The sequence below is a fragment of the Siniperca chuatsi genome, linkage group LG13 (genome assembly GCF_020085105.1).
Source record: "Siniperca chuatsi isolate FFG_IHB_CAS linkage group LG13, ASM2008510v1, whole genome shotgun sequence".
NCBI classification, from domain to species: Eukaryota; Metazoa; Chordata; class Actinopteri; order Centrarchiformes; family Sinipercidae; genus Siniperca; species Siniperca chuatsi.
The window spans coordinates 11,755,470-11,774,861 of NC_058054.1; the positions used below are offsets into that span (position 1 = coordinate 11,755,470).

General features: G+C 38.5%; 3 protein-coding genes across 3 annotated transcripts in view; 1 reads left to right on the forward strand and 2 right to left on the reverse strand.

Moving 5' to 3' along the window:
• The first annotated feature begins 287 nt into the window (after positions 1-287).
• Positions 288-7,749, forward strand: usp14 (ubiquitin specific peptidase 14 (tRNA-guanine transglycosylase)). The gene is made up of 16 exons (XM_044218534.1): positions 288-486; positions 1,413-1,558; positions 2,036-2,068; positions 2,158-2,262; positions 3,234-3,337; positions 3,506-3,564; positions 3,673-3,803; positions 3,942-4,022; positions 4,140-4,222; positions 4,417-4,531; positions 4,822-4,887; positions 5,014-5,106; positions 5,204-5,329; positions 5,816-5,876; positions 6,457-6,564; positions 6,683-7,749. Exons 1-16 carry the CDS (start codon positions 471-473, stop codon positions 6,826-6,828), a joined length of 1,473 nt encoding a protein of 490 aa, XP_044074469.1. The 5' UTR covers positions 288-470; the 3' UTR covers positions 6,829-7,749.
• Positions 7,750-7,780: 31 nt separating this feature from the next.
• Positions 7,781-14,020, reverse strand: thoc1 (THO complex 1). Its single transcript, XM_044218533.1, has 21 exons — positions 13,918-14,020; positions 13,615-13,688; positions 13,456-13,516; positions 13,282-13,351; positions 12,320-12,438; positions 12,177-12,225; positions 11,997-12,092; positions 11,759-11,841; positions 11,596-11,669; positions 11,352-11,460; positions 11,089-11,223; positions 10,636-10,736; positions 10,453-10,519; positions 10,119-10,169; positions 9,941-10,011; positions 9,697-9,792; positions 9,327-9,392; positions 9,128-9,211; positions 8,804-8,951; positions 8,601-8,685; positions 7,781-8,239 (listed from the first exon to the last, which is right to left on the reverse strand). The coding sequence occupies exons 1-21, from the start codon at positions 13,963-13,965 to the stop codon at positions 7,962-7,964; spliced, it is 1,965 nt and encodes a 654-aa protein (XP_044074468.1). The 5' UTR covers positions 13,966-14,020; the 3' UTR covers positions 7,781-7,961.
• Positions 14,021-18,061: 4,041 nt separating this feature from the next.
• The window catches only part of LOC122887319 (aquaporin-1-like), a 4,161-nt gene continuing 2,830 nt past the window's right edge, over positions 18,062-19,392 (reverse strand). The window contains exons 3-5 of the mRNA XM_044220418.1: positions 19,275-19,392; positions 18,525-18,605; positions 18,062-18,436 (exon numbers count right to left, since the gene is read on the reverse strand). The exon at positions 19,275-19,392 is cut by the window's right edge and continues 44 nt beyond it. Of these exons, the coding sequence (XP_044076353.1) occupies positions 18,242-18,436; positions 18,525-18,605; positions 19,275-19,392 (394 nt within the window). The 3' untranslated portion in view covers positions 18,062-18,241. The remainder of the gene's footprint in view (positions 18,437-18,524; positions 18,606-19,274) is intronic.

Here is a 19,392-nt window from a genome sequence, read left to right on the forward strand (position 1 = left end):
TAGTATTCCATTGTAGGAAAACTGTACACACTACACAGAGAATGGGAGGAATAGGGGGCTTAATGAGGGCCCAACATCTTATTTTTGCACTGGGGCTCTGCATCAGGTTAATCCATCCATGGTGTATCCGTATCAGGGATACACGGGCTCTGGGGAGTTTTATATTGTGGGTAAACTATCACCTGATCGGAGGGGACGGAACAATCTTCAGTAACAACAACCCTGACTCAAATACTTACTGTAATTAATGTGGCCGAATGATCTGGGTGTGTGTAGTGTAGTCTGGGTGCATTGCATGCGGCAGGATGGCTAGCAGATGCCAGAACGCATCGCTAAGTTCCCAGCGTGTTGTTGCAGCGTCATTCTGTTTGAATGAAGTTCAGACTGATAACTAGCCAACTCTTCATTCGCTCCCCGGTGGATTGAAACAGGAAAAAATAAAGAGTTGAGGAAGTAAAAGGTTGCCAAATATGCCGGTGTTTACAGGTATGATGCTTTTTAATACAACGCATTAATTGCCATTGAAAATAATTATAATAACATGAACCCTTACACGTGTTTTAGTGCAGTAACGTAAATTACATTTAGCATACTAGCTTAGCTAGCTTTAGCATGATATGCAGTTAGCATGCTAACGGTAGTAGGCAGTCTGTTAGGCTTATTAGGCCTGGGGGAATTATTACAAAAAACAATATTTCGAGACAGGAGAATATACGAAAGTGTTACACTGCTGTAACTGTGTTACTGTTTGTTAATGGAGTTTACAGCATGTGTTTGGGGAAGCCGGCTACGCTAACTGGCATCTGACAAAACAGAAAGCAGCTAACGTTACTGCCGCTATGTGTTAGCTAGCTAGGCAACAGTTAACGTTAACGCTGGTTTAACTAGTTATTTAAAGCCATTGTTTCTCAGCACAACTCAGCCACTTTCGTTGTATTCTTGTCAGTTTAAGCCATGTACATGTCTAATTTTGTACCGGTATGAAATTAATAGAAGCACGCCTTTTATTAGCACAGGTAGCCTTGCTAACCAAGTTAGCCAAATCATGAGAGTACACTTTATAAGCTTTTCACTGCAGTTATGGCTTGTTGGAAAACAACAATGCCTATGGTGCACGAGTTTGCAGTTTTAACATGACAGCAATCTTATACAGGTTTCTAAAGTGGCTAATAGGCCGTTTTATCTCATTACATTGGCAGACAAACAGCTAAACATTAGCTTTCACTTTGTGCTTTTAGCCCGACTGTCAGTTGGACTGTAGCTAGCTGTCTGATTCCATGGAGCACTTTACTGTTGCTAATTACAGTATATGCTGTGTCATACATGGCAGCAGTTTGACAACGTTATGGTGCTTCCCAACACTCATCCTGGGAGGCTAACCTGTGTATGTACTATTCCTCTGTTTCTTTCAGTAAATGTGAAATGGGGCAAAGAGAAGTTTGATGCAGTAGAGCTGAACACTGAGGAACCACCCATGGTTTTCAAGGCTCAGCTCTTTGCCCTGACAGGAGTTCAGCCAGACAGACAGAAGGTCATGGTGAAGGGAGGCACTCTTAAGGTACTAATATGAACAGCAGTCAAGCATCTGACTCTGAGGTGCACGAAAAAAAAATACTGTCAACAAATCCCATGAAAAGACACCAACAATTTACTGATCCTATTAACAAGTGTTGCCTGTCTAGCCAAAGCCTGTTATAGCAATATAGACATTATAGACTTGTTGTCCAAAAACTATTAAAACACACCAATGACCTACACCATTGCATGTAGTGATGTGTTCTTTTATTACAGTGAACATACACTGTCTTGCTTTTGTAAATATTTACAAGAGCACCAAATGTGTATTAAGCCACAGCTGAAAATAGTCCCCAACAAATGCATTATTTACTCCTGTTAGAGTAGTGTTTGTTAAAAACTACAGTGCCCAGATCTTTTGATCTTTTCATGGGATTTTTTGACAATAAGAAAAAATAACGGCAGCCTTATCCGTTAACTGTTTTTAAGAAGCTAACCAAGGTCTTGTCCTTTATTCTAGGATGATGAGTGGGGAAACATTAAACTGAAAAACGTGAGTATTTAAGCTGTGTTTGGGTGCATACTACCAAATGTATTTTGTATAAGTTAGTGAATTTTTATGTATTTCTATTCTTTTTGTAGGGAATGACTCTGCTGATGATGGGCTCGGCAGATGCCCTGCCTGAGGAGCCTGCTGTCCGGCCCATGTTTGTAGAGGACATGACTGAGGAGCAGCTGGCCTCAGCGGTGAGTCAGCCTGAAAATTACCAGTACGCCAAAAACAAATATGGTGATTGCTGTTTTCCGCACTGACATGGTCAGGTAAACATGTTTTCCTCGATGTGATGTTTACCAAGTAGAGAACGTTATAAACTAAATATAAATGCCCCCTTTTGGGAGATCAGCTTCTGAAAATGTGAAGCTTTGTCAGGTTAGCATTTGTGTTGATCTGAGAGAAATGTACTTTTAAAAAATTAAGCTGCAGTCAGCAAGGTGTTTTGTTATTTTCATGAATTTATGCCAAGGTTTACAAAACATTTCAATTGAGGAGGAGCTGTGCACTGAACACTGAATGCGTATGAACTCCAAACCGCTGTGTCACTATACTATGCTGCTCTTTGGCCTGTATTCTCATCTCCGTTAGGTAATTGTCAGTAGCTCATAGCAAAGAGTCATGTTTTAAAGGGATAGAGAGTGGCTGATTTGATTTTCTGTGATGATGCCAGCTCTTCTTTGAAATCCATACAAATGTAATTATTTCATGTGTTAGCAGGTCCTCACAGCAGGATGGCTCACTGTAACTCAGCACTAGTTGGAACTCTGGGGTACAGTAATTAAGCCTGTAAATTAGAGAATAATTTGAACCTAACCAAACTTTTAAATGAAAACATAAAATGTGGGTGAAAAAACAGTATGTTTTGCAAACTATTTCTACATAGCTGGGTTTAAGGACTAACATCCATCTTATTGGGAGTGGATGAAATGACTGGCCAATACTGAACACTTGAAGATGAAATCAGCTCAAAATATAAACAAAGTGACATGTTGATCTACTTGTATTGTCTTTTAAGGAACATTTGCATGATGAAGCTTGGTTAATAACAAAATGGAAGACAGAGTCCTTATTTTTTTAAATATATTTTAAAACTGTATTTTATTTTGATAACTGTAGAGGAATTTATCCCACCCACACTTCATTTTCAAATTGTCATTTTCAGATGGAGCTGCCTTGTGGGCTGACAAACTTGGGCAACACCTGTTACATGAACGCCACAGTGCAGTGCCTGCGCTCTGTGCCAGAGCTCAAAAGTGCGCTCAGAAGGTAGGTTTTCTACTGTTATTGGGTCTTACAATATATTCAGAAGTTTAAGACACTAAATACAAAGAGACACTGTGTTTAAGTGGTCTATATTGTTGAAATGTACTGAAATCTGGTTTTTGTTGTTGTTTTGTGGCTTTGCCCTTGCTGAAATCATCTTGTTCCCTCTAGGTACACAGGTGCTCTGCGATCTTCAGGGGCAAATGCACCATCACAATACATCACAGCAGGTATGAGGCGTAGTGAATTGTTAAACTTGTGAAATCACAGCTATATTTTAGCATCTTGAACTTACTAATACATATAAAATGAATATCTGTTTATCTTTGAATCCTCAGCTCTTCGTGACTTGTATGAGACCATGGACAAAACCTCATCTAGCCTCCCACCCATTATTTTGCTGCAGTTCCTTCACATGGCCTTTCCACAGTTTGCTGAGAAGGGGGACCAGGGACAGTACCTCCAGCAGGTGAGAAACTCTCACCACAGTTACTACATACTACAATGTACCTACATTCTTATAATAAGCTTTGAATGAAAATATCAGGACATAGTCTCACCTCTTAGCATTGTTTTGGGTATTTTTATTTATTTTTTGTTCTCACAGGATGCCAACGAGTGCTGGCTGCAGATGATGAGAGTGCTTCAGCAAAAGTTAGAGCCAGTAGAGCCAGAGACTCCCATGGAGGTAAAACCAATTTTTTTAACCTTATTTTTTATGATGAAAGGATGACGTGCAAGTGTTACAACTTAGTTGAGGGCAAATAACATGTTCCATTTTTGCTTTTTGTTTTTCAATCTATAGACTGACTCTGAGAGCGGTGCTGCCTCTGCCTCTGCAAAGAAGAACTTCATTGACCAGTATTTCGGCGTAGAATTCGAAACTACGTATCCTTGCAGCGTGCCTTTGTTGATCACATCTTTCTACATTTTGCTTCTTGGTTCAATATGGTTTAATTTTAAACGTTTGGGTCATAAAGAGCGGTGTGTAGTGTCATAGTTGTGTTGAAGTAAGACCCAGCAAAGGTCTCCCAGCTGTGTGACATTACTCTGCTAGGCTTTTTCTTAACTCTCCTGTTCAGTATGAAATGCACAGAGTCTGAGGAGGAGGAGCCAATCAAGGGCAAAGAAAGCCAACTCCAGCTCAGTTGCTTCATCAACCAAGAAGTCAAATATCTTGCAACAGGACTAAGGCTGGTATGTTTCAGACTCCAAAAAAGGCAGCTGAATACTTTTTTAAACGTATTGAAACAGAGGAGCGTGTTTTCTTCATGAGAGAAGTGTTTCACTGTGAGCTTTCACTGTGTCTAGCAAGTTAGTCTGGATATTTCAAACTATATTTCGATGTTTTATGTTTGTCCAGGTCTAGTCAGAGTGAAAGAATTGAATACAACATATATACGACAAACTGGCACATGGTTAGTTTGTCTCCAGAGCAGTGTTGGGAGTAATGCGTTACAAAGTTTCTGCCTGTTTTATCTCTCCAGAGACTGCAGGAAGAAATCACAAAAATGTCTCCATCCTTGGAAAGAAATGCCCTGTATATAAAATCTGTAAGTTTTTACTTTTCCTGTAATTTCCCTTGGACATTTGAAAGAAGTGGTCTTGTTTACTGCTATATTTATAAACTTGAATTTGAAATGCATTTACCTTCTGAAACCATTCTGTCAACCCTCTAGTCAAAACTCAGCCGTCTCCCTGCCTACTTGACTGTTCAAATGGTCCGATTTTACTACAAAGAGAAGGAGTCCGTCAATGCAAAAGTCCTCAAGGTTTGTCTTGATCCACCATAATATCTCATTACAGGGTTCATTATAATTGGTCATTTAATTCTAAGTCTAAAATACTGTCTTCAAATATTTTTTGAAGGATGTCAAGTTCCCACTCATGCTGGATGTCTATGAGCTGTGCACCACGGAGCTCCAGGAAAAGATGCTGCCAATCAGGTCAAAGTTTAAGGAGGTGGAGGACAAGAAGCTAGAGAAACAGCAAAAGGTAAGGCCAGTCAATAGCTATCTTTTTATTTTTATTGTCTTTCTACCTTTCATGCTTAAAAGGACACTTCACCCCAAAATCAAAAAGAAATTTTTCCTCTTACCTGTAGTGCTATTTATCCATCTAGATTGTTTTGGTGTGAGTTGCCGAGTTTTGGTGACATCGGCCGTAAAGATGTCTGCCTTGTCTTGAATATAATGGAACTAGATGGCACTTGGCTTGTGGTGCTCACAGCGCCAAAAAAATACATTTGCAGAATGCAATGTCTCTTTGCAGATATCAAGACCCAGTTATGAGCAGTTTCATGTAGGAACTATTTACTTTCTACTGAACTACACGCATGAACCGTATCACTGCACAGAAAAATATGTATTTTTGATTTTGGGGTGAATTGTCCCTTTTTAACTTAGTAACAGAAAAGCTCCCACTTTACCATTCAGTATAATTATCAGTTCTGCACAATTTCTCCCTGTTTTTTTGCATTAGTTGGTGAAGAAGCCAGACACAGCGAAAGCAGTGAAATATGAGCCTTTCTCAGTCCCTGACGGTATGTTGGAACTTGAGATTGACACCCTCTGTACACTTTTTAAAGGGGGAATCAACACTAAAACACTGCCATTTTTCATGTTATGTATTTTTCACAGTATGTATTTGGTGAAATAGACAATTTCAACCCATAAGAGGAAAACTATGCATTCATCCATGGATAATGTGGCATAAGAAAATTCTGATCCCAGGCACTGAAAGTGGATGCTAAAGAATAAAAATCCTTTAATAAATATAGGCATGTCATTATAAAAATACACCAATGCATATAGGCAGCTGAAACATTAACATGGTTTTAGGTGTCAGTTCTCCATAATAAGAGAAAAGACTTGCGTTTAAATTTTACAAATTTATAATTTTCCACCAATTTCTAGCATTCAGTGCACTTACACTTACCAAAGGTCATAATTAAATGTCAAATCTCTAAAGGTTTTCAAGTCTCTGCAAAATGTCATTATCCCACAATGCTTAGCAGTGTAATGGAGTTTGAAGGTGGATTTTCCCTTTTTTTAGTTCTACCATTTCAGTCAATTATGAGCCGAAGTTGAAGGAATTGTAACATACTGCTGTTTTTCCTGCAGACCTCGGTTCCAACAACAGTGGCTACTACGACCTGCAGGCTGTGCTGACACACCAAGGCCGCTCTAGCTCATCAGGTCACTACTTGGGATGGGTCAAGAGAAAAGAAGGTAACCAGTTGTTTCACAAGGCACCATTCAGCATTTATGTGTCATTACTTATATCACTCACAAATAATAAAAGCACTCAGGAACTTATTGTTTCCTCTTTTTCCTGTGCCTCTGTCAGATGAGTGGGTCAAATTTGATGATGACAAGGTGAGTGTGGTGTCTCCAGAGGATATCTTGCGACTGTCTGGTGGCGGAGACTGGCATATAGCATACGTTCTACTGTACGGCCCCCGGCGGCTGGAAATACTTGAAGAGGAAGAGTAGCTGTGGAAGATTTCCTAGAAGACAAAGACAACATCCAACACACGTACAAATTGCCATTTCCAAGCACTGTCTGCATAGATGTGCAGTAAAACTGGTGTCTTTAAAGATTTGATGACCTTAATTTCTTTTTGTTTGTTTTTGTAACCAACACGGATTCTAAAATTCTGTCAAATGGTGTTAAATAGTCAACCATAGTGGGATTTGAAAATGGAGATATGACGAGGCAATCTCTGGACTGGATCCTTGAAAGAGGTTTTTAAGTCTAGCTCTGCAGTTTCATTAAATGTTTTATACACATTGTATATTTTTTAAAGCCTTTGATAAGGTGCTCATATCATACAAGCAAAACATTTCTCTTTAGTCATTTAATCACCTTGTACAAAATGCCTAGCCAAGCTGTTGTCCTTGACATTCTGGCTTGTATCTTCTCAGATGTATTATGGAGATTTTCACGTAACACTGTAAAGACTTGCCCTTGTTCACCTGTTGGCCCTTTGGGAAATGTGGGTTCAATCTCAGGTCTTTTCTTAAGTGCTTGGCTTGCATCATCTCCTGGAATTGTTTTCAAATGTATTGACAGATGAGGCTCTTTCTGCCAAATCATCACTAATGCTTTTTTGGGGGAAGTGTGTGGGGAACTGGTCAGAACAGGTTGCCCTTGTGGTGAACTGTGTGCAGTTAAATAAAGACTTGAGATTCAACCATGATGGTTTACTCCACAAGCCTTGAACATTGTTCTTGCTGACACTGATTTCAGACTTTGACATCTATACTGTTGAAATGCTATGCTTCACTTTGTTTCTCCTTGCAGGTTTTCTGATCACTCTGCCACAATGTGTAAGACCTAACCATTACCACTCTGTAATAAGTTATTGACTGATTGCTTTTCATAGGTGGTAAAAATAAACTGTTATACCAAAATGTGAGATTCTTTAATTGAATGGGAGCATAATTAAAGGTCTATCAAATGTTTTATTAGAAAAAAAATTTATTGAATTTTCTACAGTGAAAAAATGTGGGTTACCTAAACTACATACAAAAAAAAAAGTATTCTCCAATTGTTTTTGGTATGGAAAAGAATGCTGCAACAATTTAATGGAGGTACTGATTATTTAAGTCATGAAGGATCTACTTTAAGCCTCATTGAGGCTGTCTGCAATCTGGGAGAATCCTGCAGCATTCAGAGCTGTGACCAGGCTCTCCACAGTAGCTTGTGTTCCCTCTCTGTCCTGCCAGGCTACAAGCAGCAGTTTGGCCTGCATGTCAACATCTTCACTGTCTGTTTCAATCTCCCGCAACTCTGCCGCCTTCATCTCCAAATGAGAAGCCAGCGTCTTCCACTGAGAGCCCAGTTTGGGTGCTATGTCATCCATCTGCTGGTTTGTCACCATCTTGCTCTGTATGCTCGGACCTGGAAGAAAGACACAATAGGGGGGCATTTTAAAAACAAAAAGACTTAATCTAAAAAGGTTGGAAATGAGCAGAGATGTGGAGGATAGATCAACCTGGGGGAAGGATAAACCAGAGTTTATTAAATTTTAGTTTAGTTTAAGATGCATGTTAGGATGTAAATAAATGCTCCATATATTCCATGAGACAATCTTGAATTTAGGATAATTCATTCCTCTCCTAAATTAATTTACCTCTGTGTTAAAAATAGAGATTGATATTGAAGGAACAGAGTTGAAAGAGTTTATATTGGTGGGATAAAAATGGTGGATATGACCCCAAACAAGAAGTATTGTGTTGAATAAGTGACAATTCAAACTCACTGTCATTGCTGTCTTTGAGAAGATTGTCTCCATTATCGTCGTCATCCTCTTCTCCTGTCTTGATCTCTTCAGAAGGGATATCCTTCTGTATGCATTGAATGAAAATCACTATATTAGTGTTTGTCAACAGTTTTTGTAGCCATCATGCAGTCTTTTTATAATGATGAATACTGTTTTCAAAAAATAAATAAATAAATCCCCACCGGCAGTTCTTTGGCCAGTTTGCTGACCATGCTGTCTAGGTAATCTGCCAGGCTCTTGAACTTCTGGTTAGTTGGTTGAAAGAAGTGCGGACTTCTCCTGGACAGCAGTCTCAGAGCGCGCCAACCATAGTTTGGGTTCCGCACAACCCTGCAATCATGTACAGGAAGAAACACAGGAGTCACACAAACGCACACAGAGGAAACTGGGAACTAAGCCAGTAATGCTCTTTTGGGGGGAAAAGCTCTTTGGGATTTTTTAAGGATTTTGTTCTTGCAAACTGGCTTTCAAAAGTTCTGAGAAGACATGTCACAGGGCAAACTTACTTGTACTCTTCCTCCACCATGTTAGCAGGGTCGGCCTGTTCAATGGCCTCCGCAAAGAATTCGTCCAGTGATGGCATGAACTCCCTGAATGCAAGTCATCAGATGTAAAAAAAAAAAAAAAAAAAAAACAATTTTCTGATATATACAAAAATGTGATTGTAGATTGTTTAACTGCCGCTTTGCTTTCTAAACCACTGACCTGTTGTCTGATTTGCAGGCCTCCATGTTGTCTTGGTTCAGGTTCCACAGTCGAGTCAACTCATCACTAACAAAACACAGAACAGCTTGAATTATGGAAGTAAACGCCACAGATTGTTGTTCATTCCACTTTAACTTTGGTCATAGTCTAGGATTGATTATTAAAAAAAGATCTCTTTTCATTTGTCTCCACATATTGCAGACAAACACATGATCTGAACAGAGCAACACGCCTCGAGCTGGCTGAGCTTCACTACTTTATTCAAAAGATATTCTAAAGACTATAGGACTTAATATTAAAAAAATAAATAAAACATTTGCCTTCATCTCTGCACTACTCTGCTAGCCCACCGCTGTATTAGATCACATACTTTCCCATGAAAATCTTGCGGTCCGGTCCTTTTCCAAGGAAGTCTTCTGGAGCTTGTCTTTTTCTGGTGGGTCTTTTGGGTTTTTCATCTACTGTCCTGTTAAAGAGGAAACATGACTTTTGTCACGCTAGCCCAAGCTCCCACACAACATTCTTTTGTTGTAAAAAAGGACTAATCAATGTATAAAGCAATCAAATAAAAGAATAATCTGCCACGACTGCGTTGTAACATGAGGCTGCTGTACCGTTCTTTCACAAAGCTCGAGCATCCCTCATTCTTCCAGGCATTCCAGTTCTCCTCTGTGTTGAGGATATGCTGTCAAAGATGAGAAACATTTCTAGTGTGACTTGTGAACTCTAACAACAAAACTTAACAGAAAGTGTGTACAGATGAGCCTCATTTATTACCAAGGCATGGCTTACCTCAACCATGGTGGCAAACTTGTCTCCATCAGGGGGGATCTCTCTCAGCAGCTACAAGAGAACAGTCACAGATTAATACAGGTTTGCTTTTCTCTCTCTGGAATGCAAATAACAAGGAAAACTGTCTAAATGGCAGATATCTCAGAACCTCACCAAATCAAACCAAAGTTATCAGCATGGCAACATACCGTTGTTGGTAAGTGTAAAAATGTTTTTCCTGATTTCAGTGTGCTTACCCTTTCTAAGTACCTACTGCAAGTCTATAATGATCCAGCTAAATCTTAACTTCAGAACAGGTAAGATAATGGGGAGACAGTAAGCAGTTAGGACTGACCTGATAAACCAGTTTAGTTGTCTCTTCAATCCACGTAGTCTGGTCATCATTCAGAACACAGCTGGAGCTGTATGATGACAAAGACATACAAAATATGAACCCCCAACACCTGATGACTGTTTTTTCACACAAATGAAAGTTTGTTTACTGTTCTACAAAAGTTCGAGGAGGGACATGCTTCACCTTTTAAACTTGACCTGACCCTTCAGATACTGGAAGAGGATGAGGTACTGCAGTAGAATGTGCCGCCTGAAGTTGCTGTCGCTGAGCTGCAAGTCCATCAGCTGGAGATGAAGAGGAAAGAAAAAGAAGTGAGGTAATGTCCAACCTATACCTTTCTTTACTTGCATAAATAAAAAGGAACATATTCAATACAGATACCATCAGTGATTATAAATAAATACTTTTATTAACACTTATTAAACTTATTTTAACATGGTACGGAAATACTGTACAGTACTGACAAAATACAGAAATAAAGTATCTATAGTACATTTAAAAAAATGAGACTACTATGCCATCTTATTGTTTAGCAAGTGGAATTTTAATATCTCATTCAGCCTTTAAAACAGCCTCAAAGCTGAATAAAAGTATGTGAACTGCCAATTACTCCTGGGGTAAAAAGAGTTTTCACACCTTCTCACTTGTTAGAAACTTGGCAAAGTAGACATGTTCTCCTCCAGATGCTCTCAGCTCCTCCAGCTTCCTCTTAGAGGCCTGCATGTCGTCCAACTTGTAGCTCTTGAACACTGCCAAGGTTTCATCTGAGAACTGTGCAGGACAAAAGGAATTTGGCAGTGAGTCATTATTTTTTAGCATCTACTTTGGTATTTGTTATGATCTGACAAATGGAGAGCAAGGGAGCTAAATTTTCTCTGCTTTGTGGTCAGGTGCATTACCTTAAGGAATGTCATCCAAGAGAATTTATCGTAACACTGCACAGGGTTTCTGAAGTAGTCCTGCAGCGACCAGAACTTTCTGTACAAGTTGTAGTCAATTGGAATGGAACTGAAAGTAAAGTAAGTTTTTTTTTTTCACTTAACAGTAACAAGCAAAAGTGCCATTTAAAAAAAAAAAAAAAAAAAAAAAAAAACAAACATGGACAAACTTTATTGTGTATTTTAAAGCATGACCTTCACTTACCATGGTGCAGGAGCATCATCCTCTCCCATTTCTCCTTCCTCCACCTCCATACCATCCTCCTTTTCTTCTGTGTGCTATAAACATGGAACCATTAAATAAGATTAAACTACTTTTCAGATTACATTTAAAATTCTCACAATCATTATCAAGGGTCAACACACACCTTCTGGCCGAGAGTGCTTTCTTGTTCATTTTTGTTGAACACTGTTATATTGTCCAGATTAAACTGGCTCTGTAGATTGAGACCTGGAATAAACACAAATGGCAGTACATAAAATAGTGCAATCGGACGAGGTCAGAAGATGGTGGCCACACATTATAAACTATTATACATTACATCCATGGGAGGTTTATGTTGTCTTATTTATGTTAAAGATAACATACACAAATGTGGCTCTTACCTGATTTTTCAGACAGAGGAAAGAGACGTGCCAGGAAAAGCTGGATTCGTCCACAGAATACAGTATTCTGAGATTTGGACAGCCTCCTTAAAAGATCTACACAGATCGAGAGGTGTGTTACAAACAGCTATGTCTTTTAAAAAGTCTTGTTCATCAACAAGAATTAAATACTAGCCTTACCATTACACATTCTCAACAAGTAGTTCTTCCCGGCAGTGTAAAACGAATTCTAGGAAAAGGGAGGAGTGCAGACATAGTGATTATCTGTATTACGCTGGAGAAATACTTCAACGGCCTTTACTGAGAGTCTGTAGCTTATTTACCGATTTCCAGGTGGAAACATTCTCCTCGACAAAAGAGAATATTTTGTCACATTGGTCAAGAGGAAGGCAGTCCAGTACATCTCCCAGCAGAATGAAAGGAGTTGTAGCAGAACAGATACCTACATGAAGAGAATGAAACAAGACAGCAAAAGCTTGATCACCACAAGTCTTAATCTTTGTGTGAGGTGCGAAATCTTGCTCCAAAGACTTAAGGTGCTTCCACACATGCAGTTTAGTCAGTTTGCTCAAAAGTAAACACTTTACAAATCACTCAGTAACAAACAGTTTTTCCAAACCTGGGGGTGAACTGAAAAACCCTACCCATGTCCACCAGTACTAGGTAGTCTGTCGGACATTGGTTCTAACTGAGCCTTGGGTACAGGTTGTGTGTAGTCAAAACACAGAGGTTGGCAACTAGGGCAAATAGGAGCACTTTGACGACAAAGATACCAGTGGTAAGTAAATAAGTTTAAAAGCAGAGCAGCAGGGGTAAGGGGCAATTTAACTCAGGTTTTGGACTTAGAAAATAATGTGAAAAAGTGAACTTACAAGGAATCAAAAAGTCACTCAAATGACATGGAGCCAGACTAAGTAAGACCTAAACAAGAAGAACTATGCTTCAATCCTACATTTTTGGAAATACATGGTAGTAGTCTAAGTGTCTTATAGTTAAAGATGACATTTGTGGGTATATGTTGTGTATGTTCAGCTTTTAATGTCTCAATTCTGTTTGTGTGTAAAGCATGTTTTGTTACTTTCTGTTCTATCGTTTAGGAAGATGCATGGTATGTGTCTTTATTTTGGAACATGAAGTCTAGTATTATATAAGGGCAATACAGATAATACTGATTGATATGTAATCCCACGAGGGGCGGGCAATTTGAATGATATGACACAAAAACAAGTATTCCTTCACTCACTGCAGTCCTTCCTACAAGTCAAAAACACGGAGAGTAACATACCTTGTGTAACTGCATCAATACTCAGGTAGATGAGAGACAAGTAGTCATCACAGCTTGCCTTCTGCTCTGCCTGCAGACAAACACGCATTCAAATTCAGACTTTCATACACAGCTTGGATAATTTAATGAGGTTTGTTAAAATAATTTAGAATAGATGACCGTAAATTTACTTACAATCTGATCACCAAGAACACCCTTGAGCGCCTGATCAAGTGTGGTCTTCTTTTCTGTCTCACTGTAACAGATAAGTGAAAAGACGTTTCGCTATTTGCTAAACTAACGTTATTGATGTGTATTCACAACTTGTACAGAGTCTACATTAACATTACTTACTTCCCAGGAATCTGGTTGAAAGCATTTACCAAATGTTTGCCAGTTTTACCAGCTAGAGCATTTCTGGCAGACGTCTGTAGTGAGAGGGAAGAAGAGGACATTGAGAGAAAATGCATCGTTATATAGCGTTTTTGTTAGCTTAGCTAGCATTTGCTACCTGCTAACTTATTTGTGAACACTAAGAGAACAAGAACAAGCAGTGACTTATAATAACAAACCTGCTATCTAGCTAAGGGTTTAATTACGGTATATAATATAATAATACGTATTTTAATAGAGAAAGGCAATTCTACGATTTCTCACCGTGAATTTGTCTTTAGCGTCGACAAAATTAAATAAGGACGGCGACATCTTTACACCTTTCCAACCGGAACTGCCGCTAAACGTCTTCCGGTTTCTTCGGCTGTGTGGTGTTTTTTTAATTTAATTTAATTTTTTATTATTCAAAGACAAGATTACAAACAATAAGGCAGTCATTAGTTATACATTGCGTACATTTTCATCATTACATTAACAGCCAACTTAAAAAGGGTATATAAGGGGATAAAATACACACACACACATATATATAAATATATATAAACATAAAATAATTAAATCATAAGTCAGAGATTGTCAGAGGTCAATTTTTATGTCTTCTAATAAGACACCAAAAACAATACTATTATGATCACTTAGGTTCTTATCTGCAACATTGTTCCTGCCACCTTGTCTGCGGCCATGGAGATATTTTGCACTTGTATAATATGTACTTCGTCAATGTCTTTTTGATTTAATTTGTTTAATGTCACAACTCAGTTATGACATTAAACACTGCTAATCTGTCTAGACACATGCATTAATTTGCTCAGTAACTAGCTTATATTTAAATGTATAATTATTATTTTTTTTGCCTTGCGGTTAAACCAGACCTAATGCAGCAAAGTCGGCACCACCTACCACTAATTTTTATATGAGGAGCAACAAATTCTTCCATCATATATATATCTAATTTGTTGCATATCATGTTTTCTCAGAAATAAAAACACTATCAAACACAGTTCCAGCACCAATTAGCTTGTAGCCTTACAAAACTGAGAGAGCTTTCCAGATACACTGGATGAAAATATTAAGTAGTCTGTGTCTTAATGTGCAGGCAAGACATGATACTGAGCACGAGGAGGCCACATGATATTACTTAAACATGTTTCTTAATGGGTAATATTGGGGTTTCATTTGTCTCTGTCTGAAAGGCCTGAGTGAAATGAAAGAGGACATGGTTTTTGGAAGGATGGAAAGATGTTAGTCTGTTAGTTATTGATGTAACTGCATTGTGACCTTTAGTGTGACTAATAACATGCAGGCCTAAATCCCATTTAGACCAGAGGGCGGCAGTGTTGCACACTATTTTTGTCTGCTATGGTTGAAGCCGTCAGATCATACACTGCTCTGTTTGCACACATAACATATTGGTTGTGTTATATGTTATGTGTATGGGCAGGACAAATCTGAAATCCACCCTTTCCTGATGATAATCCCTGTAGCATTTTACATTACACAGACACGCAGCTACTGAATATCTACCACGGACCACAGAGGTCACAGCAGTCATATTAATGTGTTTTTTTGGACGTGTGTGTTTATGAGTGTAGACCTCCATGTGTTATGTGCATACATTTTAAACAACAACTACTGAGCTGCAGGGTCTGAATTTCTTGATAGTCACACAGCACATTGGAATCAGCGGAGCATTACACTGCAATGTCAATCATTAAAGGCCCATCCATAATTTGTTAAATAAATAATTTCAAGGTGTATCCACCTACACAGTTGATTTTATTACCATTATTTGTATAAGCCTGTTTAAAAAAAAAATCGGAATTAGATATTATTCACTAAATACGCGTGTACAACAATTTGTATGCTGTATATACAAACATTATTGATGTAAACAAACCTTTAACAGCAGCAGAAAACATTGATAACCTGACTTAATTGTCGCCAAGTGTTAGTCTGTGCTTTAAAACACCTGTTAATCAATTTGAGAGTGATATCAGGTTTAAATCCCTTGTTTTGATTTTTGGTGGTGGTTTGACCCTTTGGTTTACTTATCAATCAATCAATCATGGACTCTGCCTTTCACTTTGACAGAACCAATGTGAACACTGTGGCCTGTTTTTATCTGTGTTTACCAAGCAGTTTCACGGGTCAGGACCTCTGAAGTAGTTTGTAGTAGTTGGACCATTCACCCTCTGACAAGTGTTTATAGCCCTGCAGTTACAAAGACTGTTAACTGAACCTAAAGGTGTTGTGCTGATGTTTGGAGAAAAACACCAAAGCTGTGAAAATGTAAGCCAGTAGTGTAAACTGGAAAGAGCTGAGGGATCATTTCCATGACATCTGTGTAGTTGCAGTGGTCATAAAAAGGGGAAGTGAGAACTGTTGTACTCTGCAGTTTTGATTGGCACTTTGTTTTTCATACACAGAGTTCTGCACACAGTTCACCAGATATCTAGCAGTGCCCCACCCCTCCACAACCCCCCTTTCTGACACAGTGTTTATTGAAAGTTTGCCAAAAACTGATGAAAAGCAGAAAGGGAGTGAGCATGGTAAGTAACTCTTGGGTTGAAGATAAGGGCCCAGCATCAGTCAGTATGTGGAGACGGGATTAAGAGGGCTAGTGGGGGGTTAAGGTTAAAGCCAAGTCGTCCTCAGGTTGGAGACGTTACTCTTCATGTTCTGCTGGGTTCTAAGGAAGCCGGTGTATGTCCCTATTAATGCAGACGTTACTCTATATTTTTCTTTTTGACAACAAATCCCATGAAAATACCAAAGCCAAAAATGTGTTTCTCAAATCCTTATCATTTACTGTATTTCTATTAATTTGTTAAGTGAACATAAAGGACACTAGTTTTCTATCACAAAAAACGTTAAGGTTATTCAGGATGTGTGTTAGATAGGCCATGTTGTGGGGTTGAATATTACACTGTTAACTTGTCACTGTGAAAACAGTTTAAATCAGGTTAAGCCTTCATTCCCAACTGTTTATTTTGTCTAGATAAAGATAATGAGCGGACCACTGAACACTCTCCCATGCCAAGTCATGGAATAATCAAGCTCAACATGAGAGCCAAATAATTTGATGAAGGACAGTCTCAGACAAAATGACTGAGGGGCAACAAAAAGAGCATTGTCCATGTTGTTGAGGACAAACTTCAAAACAAGAGGCTAAACACAATGCTCTGACCTCCGAGGTTAAACACACAAAGGAAGGAGATTTTAGATTGGCATCCGTCACATGACCGGTCTCTGAAATTCCACCATAAAAAAACATGTGAAGAAGTATCATGTCATATAAGTGAGATAAACCCATCAGCACAGCTATCTTTCATTGATAAATTTAGAAGCAGTGCACCTTGGCAGGTTTATGAGGAACCAAACTGACAGAGTTGTGGTAACATACACCAGAGCATAGCAGTATTCCTCTTTGAGCGGAGGAAAGCCAAAAAGAATCATGTATCTCCTGAATGTAGATAAATATTTTGATTCTGATTGTTCCAGACATTGCAATTAAATATAATGAAATATGTTGATTTATCCAGGCTTTCCAGATCTTTATATCCTCTTTCCCTCGCATGTCTATCTGTTGCATTTATGCTTAATGTTGCATTAAAGTTTGTTGTTATACATCAGAGTGATTTTCCATTATGGATTTCACCTGCCTAGCTGTGTGGCAAAAAGGGTCACAATATAACAAAATGTACACCTTTACTCCCTCACAGGACATTGCAAAATTATTTGGGACAGACATGTTTGTTAATGTTTGTCTCACACAAAGCAGAATAATGGGAATACTCAACAAGGGGATGTGCATCCAACCACAGTGGTTATCATGCCCCTGATTGGTGCTTAACCTAACAATAACTTGTATCTATTTTACCAACCTTGGCTGGATTGCCCTCCGACGGCAGGGTTTCTGTTGAGAAATGTTTGGTTGTGGAGTTTAAAGTAACTTGATGGTTATTCAATGATTAGGGTGTGTGGATCATCAAATACCCATAAGCCATAAAACGGGATGTGAGAGGGGCCGTATGTGTAGATGGAGAAAGGACATTCTTGTGACACAGCTAAACAGGAAATCTACATGATGGCCACATCTTGTCTAATCATGCTTTTTCTTAATAAGAATTTAAAGTGATCTTATGTGCAATTACTTGATCCACATCCTTGTGTTGTTTTACCACAGAGATTTTTGGGACTGTTGCCAAACACCTTGAATAGAATAATACTGTATACAATATGCAATAAATTATAAAGAAACTAACGTCAAGGTCAAGGAGATCTATATATACATTGTGTTATTCTGGTAACTGCATAATGTAAATAAGGATACGTTGACCTTACTTTGAACTTAGTTTTAACTAACTTAGTTAAATTAGTAAATTGTTTGAGAGGAAAACACTGAAACTGGATGAAAACAGATCTTTATTGTAATATACTCATTGGTTAAAAAAAATAAACACAACTAAAAAAACACTCACTGCAAAAATAAAAATATAATCAATAGCCACATTCAAAGCATATCTGTAAATCATATGTTGTTTATAGATGTGCTGACAGACAGAAAAGCTAAAATGTTGCATGTTGTTCAGTGTTTTGGCCACTGACTTGGCCCTGGACTGCTGCTGCCTTCTCCAGTTATTTCAACTGCATCGTTTTCATCTTGTGGACCATTAAGCAGGATGTACATGCGCGTACTGAAGTTTTGTGTTTGTGGATACAGAAGGAAATCATAGATAAGAGCTGCTGCTATGCCACCACACATGGGCCCCAGCCAGTACACCTGGAATTAAATCAGAGATTAGCTACATTTGTCATAACAAAAGAAAATGGATAAAAAAAAGAAGCTTTAAACTGTTAGCTGATATTACCCAGTGGTTCTTCATTTCACTACGTATCAAGGCTGGTCCAAAGGAGCGAGCGGGATTGATAGCACATCCAGTGAAACTTATCTGTAAATGGCAAATTCAGTTATAAACAAATTATATTCATGGAATTCATGTCAGTAATTTGGGAATATGTGCTTAGCTTATGCATGTACAAATTAAGGGAGACTTACAGTACAAAAAAATGCAGCAAATCTGTTGACATGCATACATTTGAGACTTTTAGTGGTGACCAAAATAAACCAAAGTATTTTTTAAAGTTGTTCATGGTGAGGGCCTAATTGTGACCACTGTTCCTCTTTGTAATGCAGTTTTCCTGTGTTTAGCGTATGTGGTAATGATTTTTAAAACTTCTTATACAAGTTAGTTTTGGCACCAGCGATCTAGGCTGTGATCCCTTTGTACCTCTGCAAGTTGCCTTATGTTGCCAGGAAATGTTATTTGAAGAAGAAAGAAAGAAAAAGAAAAAAAATTGAACAAAAATCGAACATAAAAAACTTCAGCAATTTCTGTTTACTGCAGAGCTATTGGTATTGAATAATGCTTCTATTTTGTCCAACCGCTTGTTTAAATGAAACCCTTGTCCAATAGCTGAAGTGGTAACCTCCCTTAAGAGTCTCCTCTACCACATACAGTTGTCTGCTGAAATTATTTTTGTCTACTGTTGATCTTGTTAAAGTTGCTATAAATTTCAAACACAGATTTAGCAAAATTATAGGATTGTGATTCACTTACAGCTGCAAAGTGCCCAAGTCCCACTGACAGCCCAATAGCAAGTGGTGCAAAACCTTTAACATCGCTCCGTCGCTTATCTGTCACGGCTATCACGCACAGAACCAGCTGAAGGGTGGCA

What these genes read in the sequence shown, in the direction of transcription:
- usp14 (XM_044218534.1), top strand. An exon ending in TGAAGGGAGGCACTCTTAAG is followed by an intron (nt 1,559 to 2,035) that starts GTACTAATATGA and finishes CCTTTATTCTAG; the next exon opens with GATGATGAGTGGGGAAACAT. An exon ending in TTGCAACAGGACTAAGGCTG is followed by an intron (nt 4,532 to 4,821) that starts GTATGTTTCAGA and finishes TTATCTCTCCAG; the next exon opens with AGACTGCAGGAAGAAATCAC.
- thoc1 (XM_044218533.1), bottom strand. Translation starts at nt 13,965, where the DNA reads ATGTCGCCGTCCTTATTTAATTTTGTCGACGCTAAAGACAAATTCACG. An exon ending in ATGTTTCCACCTGGAAATCG is followed by an intron (nt 12,226 to 12,319) that starts GTAAATAAGCTA and finishes CCCTTTTCCTAG; the next exon opens with AATTCGTTTTACACTGCCGG. An exon ending in CAACTAAACTGGTTTATCAG is followed by an intron (nt 10,170 to 10,452) that starts GTCAGTCCTAAC and finishes GTTCTCTTGTAG; the next exon opens with CTGCTGAGAGAGATCCCCCC.